The sequence below is a fragment of the Alligator sinensis genome, unplaced genomic scaffold (assembly GCF_000455745.1).
Source record: "Alligator sinensis unplaced genomic scaffold, ASM45574v1 scaffold611_2, whole genome shotgun sequence".
In the NCBI taxonomy this organism is placed as follows: Eukaryota; Metazoa; Chordata; order Crocodylia; family Alligatoridae; genus Alligator; species Alligator sinensis.
Window position 1 is genome coordinate 3,448,622 of NW_005841869.1, and position 7,770 is coordinate 3,456,391.

At 44.1% G+C, this 7,770-nt stretch overlaps 1 protein-coding gene across 5 annotated transcripts in view; it reads left to right on the forward strand.

Annotated features, from left to right (window-relative positions):
• The window catches only part of GOLGA1 (golgin A1), a 24,775-nt gene extending 17,011 nt beyond the window's left edge, over positions 1-7,764 (forward strand). For 3 of the 5 annotated variants that reach the window (XM_025194427.1, XM_025194432.1, XM_025194438.1), the window contains exons 19-23: positions 1,037-1,197; positions 1,632-1,790; positions 2,536-2,595; positions 3,348-3,518; positions 4,617-5,506. In XM_025194427.1, the coding sequence (XP_025050212.1) occupies positions 1,037-1,197; positions 1,632-1,790; positions 2,536-2,595; positions 3,348-3,518; positions 4,617-4,811 (746 nt within the window). In that variant the 3' untranslated portion in view covers positions 4,812-5,506. The other 2 variants (XR_003092222.1, XM_014526846.2) reach the window with 2 other exon arrangements.
• The last annotated feature ends 6 nt before the right edge of the window (positions 7,765-7,770 follow it).

The following is a 7,770-nucleotide window of genomic DNA, read 5'->3' on the forward strand; positions in this document are numbered from 1 at the left end:
CTCTTTCCTGCTTATGCAGGGGGTCGGACTCGATGATCTATTGAGGTCCCTTCCGACCCTAACATCTATGAATCTATGAATATGTGTTTTGGGTGTGTGATGCACAAGTGTGCATGTGAGACCATGCACATTCAATTGCTGCTCTCTGGAATATGGGTACTCTCCTGCATTGTTTTAAAAACTGGGCTTTCTTAACAGCATCTATTTAAATTCTTGGATAATACCTGCACAATAATTTCTAACACCAAACTTTAACTCAAGTGTAGTCCGATTCAGCCAGTCCCTGTGTCTGTAGTGCTGCTTCTGCCCAGCATCATTCCTTAAAAAGCAACAAAATTTTGCTGGCCCCTCCCTGCTATCAGTTTATGGGCTTTCTAGCAGTCTGCAACTTCCTCTCCCTTAATGCAGACCTCACCACACCATGCTATTCCTCCACAGCCTCTTAAAATCAGAGAGAAGTAGGACTGGAAGGGACCTGGGGAGGTCATCTAGTCTAACCTCCTGCCTGAGGCAGGATCGTCCCTATGCAAACCATCCCATACAAATCCTTGTCTAACCTGTTTCTAAACTACACAGTCAACCCTGACAACTGGGCATAGCACCCTAAACTGCCATAGGTAAAGCAGGGGGACACTGGCAGTCTGTGTCCTGCTGCTGCAAGGGATATTAAAATATGCTCAAGAGATCCGAAGAAGGGGGATGTGCCTTTGGTCCTTTTCCTGTTGACCCTGACTGGTGACGAGATCCATTCCTTTGCAAAAGCAAGTGTGACTGACATGCTACACGTTTTGGGTGTTGTAACCACCCTGCCCTTCAGACTGCCAGAGCACTATGCTGCCCACATGGGCACATGCACCAGGGCAGCTTCCACTGATGTTAGTTTCCCATCATTTGCTCTTCTCCTGGAGAGGAGCAGTAAGCCCTGCAGTGTTGTCTCCAGTTTACCATCATTGCAACTTGCTCCATTTCAGGAAGAAACCCAGAAACTGCTGTTTCCTTCAGTGGAGTGGCACTAACCATGTCTGTCCTGCCCCAGGTCATGAAGTTGTCATGCTGCAGGTGGACCAGCTGCAGTCTGACCTTGAGGCAAATAAGAACCAAGCTGTGGAGAGGGAGGAAATGGCAGGAAAGCAGATCAGTGCTTTGAAGCTGCAGATACAGGAGCAACAAGAGCGCCTGCTGGCCAGCGAAAAAAGTGTGAGTGCAATTGCAGAGCTGCCTCCAGTCTCGTTGGGAAAATCAGACAGGCAAAGGGCTCCGGCTCTGTCCTGCTATGCTTGAAAGCAAACAAAAACTTACTTTGCAAGACAGTGGGCTTCGAGTGGGCAACCCCATCAACCCACTTAATGCATGAAATACCAGCAGTGGAAGCAGTCCCTGTTTATAAATACGTACCTCCTTGGTGGGCCGCAGATCTATCAGATTTTGGAATGGCCTGTGAAAGGCAGCACCCTAATTGAGCTCAATCTGATAGTGGCTTGAGATGTTTGTATGTCTCTCGTTCTGTGTGCTTTTCACAAATGGAGTAATGGGTGATTAGCAGGATCCAGCGAGGTAGGACGCTTCACTGTAGGGCAGTAAAACTTGGCTGTGAATGTTCTGGTGGCTGAGACCTGCTTTCTGACATTTAGATTTCAGCATTAGAGGAAGAAGCAAGAGCCCTGAATAAGCATTTGCAGCCTCCGGAAGACAGGGCGACGGAACAGAATGGAGAAGTGGCAGCTGCAGACATTGTTCAGCTTCAGAGAGAAAACAGAGACTTGGAGCAGCAAATTGCTGAGAAAAACAAGGTGAACTGAGAGAGGTCACGTGAGACAAAGATGAAAGCCACTTCTGTGCTATGTTTCTGACTCTGCACAGACCTAATGGTCAGTGGGCTAAGATCAGCCCCTTCCCCCCACCATGGCCTTGTCCACAATCTGCAGAATCTGCTGCTAGCAAAGGACATGCCTAATTTCATGTCCCCACCCTGCCATGCTAGAACTTTCCAGGACGTGGTTCCATGCTGTCCATTTCTTTGAGTCCATTTCTTCAGGAAACGTCGTCAAAAGATTAATTTAGAAGGCATAGTTTAAAATAAAACAGGGAGAGGAGCATGCAGCTACTTGTGCAGCAGAAGAAACTGCTTCCTTATTTTTTACTGCATTTTCTACCACTTTTCACTTCCTCTATTTGTGCCCTGGAAAGGAGTGAGTCTTTAGAATGGGGTTTTCCCACCTGGCATGAAGGGATGTCTCCATGCCTGCTTGTACCTAAGCAATTATGCTAGCTAGCCTAGCCATGTAAATAATAATGGCAGCAAGTCCTACACTGGAGATTTGGGATTTGAAACAGTTTCTTGCCGTATTTCCTGGTTTTGTCAACCCTGCACTTGACTGCCAGTGTTGTCTAATTAAAGTAGTCAGCCTGTCCCCTTGTGTGAATGCGCATGACTGGAAAGGTGCGGCATTGGCTTTATTATTTTTTTTAATTGGGTTTTCACTGAAATGCATTGGTCTGAATGTGTCCTAATTTCATTCTCTGTTCTGCACGTAGATGATAAAGCAGCTCCAGCAGAGAATGGCAGAGCTCAAAAAGACCCTGCAGAAGGAGCTGGTAAGTTTTGGGAGCTGTTTTGGTCTTTGTGTGGTGTTGCCACTGCCTCCACTAGCTGACATTGACAGGATGTTTGCAGAGCTGCTCTGAAAGCCTGGCTGCCATCTCAACTGAAACGTCTTTGGGGAAAAGACTGTCTTCCCATCCTCATCCAGGGATATAATAATTAAATTGTCTCAGCAGGTGTTCTGCACCCCTAGATGGCACGAGCTGGGACAAGTACCCAATCCACTTGAGCACAGGATACAATAGTCACGGCAGTTCGCATGACTTTTGTACTTGAGAGCAATGCAGGATGACAGCCACAAGCTGAAGTGGCAAGGCCAAGGTAGCAACTGCTGGTTCACTGCAGTTTGCAGTGATGCTGGGTATGTCTGGACAGCTCAACTAAAGAATGAGAAGAGATTTGCCAACTGCTGTCTAGATTTGAGCCTTCCTCCCACAGTGCCCAGGCAAATGCAGAAAGGGGTTTGAGTTGACCACTGGGAGAGCTTGTGGAAGATCTGGCCCCCAGGTAACCTTAGGATATCCCTGGCACTTCTCTCTGTGAGGAGTACTTTGGTTTGATTGCTACCTAGCTGCCCTGCTACAGGTGAATTTCACACTCATAGTGGTGTCTCTCTCACCTGCAGTTCTAGCTGGAAGAGGAAGGGCTATAGAGGTGATTTAAATATTGAGCCCCAGCAGCTTTAGATGTGCTTTGGGGACTTTGTCTTAGCCTTTCTTTTCCTCCCACCCCTCCTCCTTTTCAGAAAATAAGGCCTGACAATGAGATCCCAGAAGCGCGTGAGAAGCTGAATTCTGAAGTGCCTAGTGCTGCTGTGACTGTCACAAACAATTCGGATTTAAACGATTCCCGGGAGATCAACTTTGAATATCTCAAACATGTTGTGTTAAAATTCATGTCCTGTCGGGAAGCTGAGGTGAAGACACTTCCTTCATTTCCATTTGCTTTTGACGAGTCCCCACATCCACAACACACTTCCACACGTACAAGATGAAATGTGTTTGTCCTGAGTCAGTATAACCAATTCTAGGGTGGAATTCCCATTTTGAGTTCCCCCTCCCTGCAGTTAAGAGTGATTAACGGTAGAATGTCTCAAGGTTATGGTTTATCAGAAACTAAATGACCTCTGTAGTGGGGGGATGTAGCCCTCATCCTTGGATCTCAAGTGTATTTTAACACCCCTTGCAGCAGGACATTGGTCACTGTTGTTTCTCTACCTTACCTGTGCCAGGTTTGGGTGTTATGCCTTGTGGTTGTCAGGGTTGACTGTCGCTTGTCTAATAGGTTAGACAGTGGATTTATTATAGGATGGTTTGTATAGGGATGACCCTGCTTTGAGCAGGGGTTTAGACCAGATAACCTCCTTCTGTTTAATCTAAAATCCCAGAGAAGTCCATTCTACTCTGCAACCATCGTGGCTTACTTAACGGCAAATCAAAATTAAACTGTAATTAAAAGCAGGGAACAGATCTGCAGAGGATTTATTGTGTGAAATAGCATCTGCATCCTGCTGTTCTCTTGGATTTGTATGGCACAGCCATTGTGCATATTAGTACTGAGGAGTTAAATGCCTGTTTGCAACGGAAGATTTACTAGAATAGTGCGACTTCATCCTGTGAATGTCCCAGTCTGAAAAGACAGTCACACCCTGCCGCATTCAGAATTGCTGTGGAAACCAAACACTTGTCCATTCAAGTAGATGCAGTCTTCCCCCACACTATATGCAAACCTACAATTGAAACCCAAGAGCTAGAAAAGGTATCTACAGATGAACAGGGTTTGAGCTCTTGCAACTGCCAATAATCCCTAGTCTCAGTGGCACACAGTAGGTAGGCAGCTCCTTAAGAGCTGACACTTTCCACACCTGTAAGTGGAGGCTTGGTATCAAAAGTAGGTAGTATGTGTCTGTCTGTGCGACCCTGGCCCCTGCAGCGACGCTGAGGACTTGCAAGTATTGCAGAAAATCAACAACCGGTGTTTTTGTTTTGTTCCTTGCCCCCATCTCCCACCCCAGGCATTCCACCTAATTAAAGCTGTGTCTGTGCTACTTAACTTTACGCGGGAGGAAGAGAACATGCTCAAAGAAACCTTGGAATACAAGGTAAGGCCTCCATTTTATTTCTGCTGTCCTCAGGTGAGAAGGAATTTTAATATTTTGGGAGGTGGTCATAAGTTGAAAAACAGCCTCTTTCCCAGACTAGCTCTGTAGCAAATGGCATTTACTGCAGTGAGCAGAGACCAACACAGTGCATCCTAGGCTGTTTCCTGTGTTTTGCCTGAATCTCATTTGAAAGTGACCCTGTATTGGATCCCTATATCAGATTTATGTTGTTTAGTCTGAAGAGTTTATACTAGTAACTGCTGTTCTTTGCTTCACATGGGAGATGTTGTACCCAAAAGCACAGCCACCTACTTTGCATTACATGACTGACTTTATATTCTGATTCTGCCTGTTATCCCGATGAAAAATCTTAATGTTCATGGAAGTAATATATGTTTCAGCAAAGGCAAGTACAGGATAACTTTCCAGTGTACCAGCATAGTATGAAAAGCAGCACCAGGGCTCAGTGGGTGAGAAGCCAGGAGCGTCTCAGTTCTAGCCTACTTGACTTCCAGAGGGAGTCTGGCTAGGTGTTTAGAGCAGGGAGCAGTTGTTCAGTCACTTAAACTAATGAAAGCAGAAATCTGATTTTTCCAGCTTTGACAGTAGCTAATCAGCGAGGACAGTTTCATTCTGATAATCTTAAATTTTGAAGTGCACTGGATGCAAAAAACACAGCCTCGTGTTTTGATATGTTCTATAAATGCTTGTGTTCAGCAACTCCTGGGGCTATCTCTGCGCTGCTATCCCTTAAATCCAGACTTTAAAGTAAGAGTCTAGCCTAATTCATGTTGTGCTCTCCCATGCCAGATGTCGTGGTTTGGGTCAAAGCCATCTCCTAAAGGCAGTATCCGGCCATCCATCTCAAGCTCACGGACACCATGGTCTTAAGAGAATCTGAAAATGGGCAGTCAGCATCTAACCACTTTTTTCTGTGAAAAGAACACTGCGCACACCAGTTCAGGTGTGTCTTAATAACTGTCATTGCAGTATTTTGTACAAGAATTTTGACACTGTTTACAGTATTGTACAAGAAGCATCCTTCACTGCAAACATAAATGTTTCCTCTAGGGTGGATTCAGGGACTTTGGGTCAGACTGTTAGCCATGTAACAGCCAGCTCCTTCTGCTCATCAGTCCTGGCTTGTGGCACCAAAGGATTATACTAATTTCATTGATGCTGGTGCTGGCAGTTCAGGCTACTCCTATGTGCATCTGTCAGGAGGGAATTCCAGCTTCTGTTGTGAAATGCTAGAGCTGCACATGTCTAGGTACTGTAAAGTTTCCTCTTCTCACTGTGGAAAGCTGGCAAAGTAAGGGTGTTTGCAGTACAATGTATTCAATTCCAGACAGTTTGGAAAGCCATTCAAAAACAGGAGCAGGGGCTTTTAACCAAAATCAAACAAAAAGCCTGCCTTGCTTTGTTATCCTGACCTTACAGTAGTGAGCATTTGTTCATATCGCTGTGTAATTTAAGGTGCATATATCCTGGCCTGCAGTCCTGAAGACTGCACTGACAAATATTTAATTTCAGCGTGAGAGAGAGAGAGAACACAACTTTAGAGTTGTTTGGTTTTACTTTTCTTAAAGAAAATAATATTTAAAATGGTCTTAATTGCAGTACCTAGTACTCGGTTGGCTTTTAAAACTAACGCGTTAGTTTATGCTGTAGGTTGTTAGTATTGGGAAGAGAGGTAGTAAACCATTTTAAATACTTTTTAAAGTTGAATTTGTTACTGTAAAACACATTAAAAATATGAACTCCAGCAGTTAAGAAAAAATATCCTAATGATACAAAGGGTAAAAAGAAGTTGGTACAAAGTATCGTGATTTCCCCTTGCTCCCCCCCCCCCCTTTTCAATCAGCCTCCCTTTCTAGCAGTGTTGGCTTTATGTATTTCAAATATTTACACTTAACAATAACTACACTTTAAGTTAAGGTGGTGGGGGCTACTAACTCTTACCTGTCATGCTAAGTGATAAAAAAAAATTACTTTCTTTTTTTTTTTTGCAATGGCAGAATTTGTCTTGGCTCCAATATCCTCCTTCTATGGTAGGAAGAACAGTTTGAGTTGTGACCTGCCATGTAAAAGTTGAGAGCAGAATTTTGCCGTTAGCCTCTAACCAAAAACACTAGATGAAAACTAGGAAGCAGCAGTCAGTTTGGCTTTTATGTTCTGAAAAAAATGGTATTTTAAAAAACATCTACGTATTATATACAGAGAATTACTATGGTCTGTAAGTGGCAGGCTGCAATTTCAGTTGTCTTTTACAAAGAGGCTTGTGGGTATTGCTGAGTGACAGTATTTTTATCAGATAAGCCTTGAAGAAAATTCAGCATGTCCAGTTTAAGTACTTGTTTCTCACTGGTAAGATAGTCATGGTAGATGTTCATTGTGTTAATCTGAACCTGTGAGGGTGCTACTAGGGGTAAGGTCTGTGAATGCTGAGAGTAATTGCCACTGCAGTAGCATGAATCGTGCTCGCAACTTTGCTACATTTCTTAATGAGATAAAAACAACAGGATTCTTCTGGTAGGCTTTGCTCTAAAACTTACGCTTATCTCCAGTGTCTCAGTGCCCAAGGCACTAACTCCACAGCACAGGTATGGAGAAGTTAACTTGCAGGAAGAGCACAGAGACCCAATTACCAATGACAGTCTTAAGTGGTGAAGACCTGCATCTTTCTTCTGTTCCCAAACAGAGCAATCAGAGCTATACCCCAACTTCATTTTACCTCCTGGAACAGAGTAAAAAAATGTATAGATGAATAGCACTCTTTATACTGGTAGACAAACACTGCCACCCTAGGTCCAATGTCTGCAAGAAGAGGCTAAGTTCCAGCTACTTTCTTGACACTACTTTTCTTGAAGCTTTTATATGCCAGCTGGCTGCTGAGAATTTGGAGTCCTTCAATCTGAACAAGGTGGTGGAGGCTGGATCCTAAAAAACACGGTGCACTTACTGAATGAATAGCACAGCTTCAGTTTAAGACTCTTGAGTTCTTATAAAAATACCTTGCCCTGAGCAAGGTTTCTTGTGTTGAATTTTCTTTAAAGACCAGAGCAGG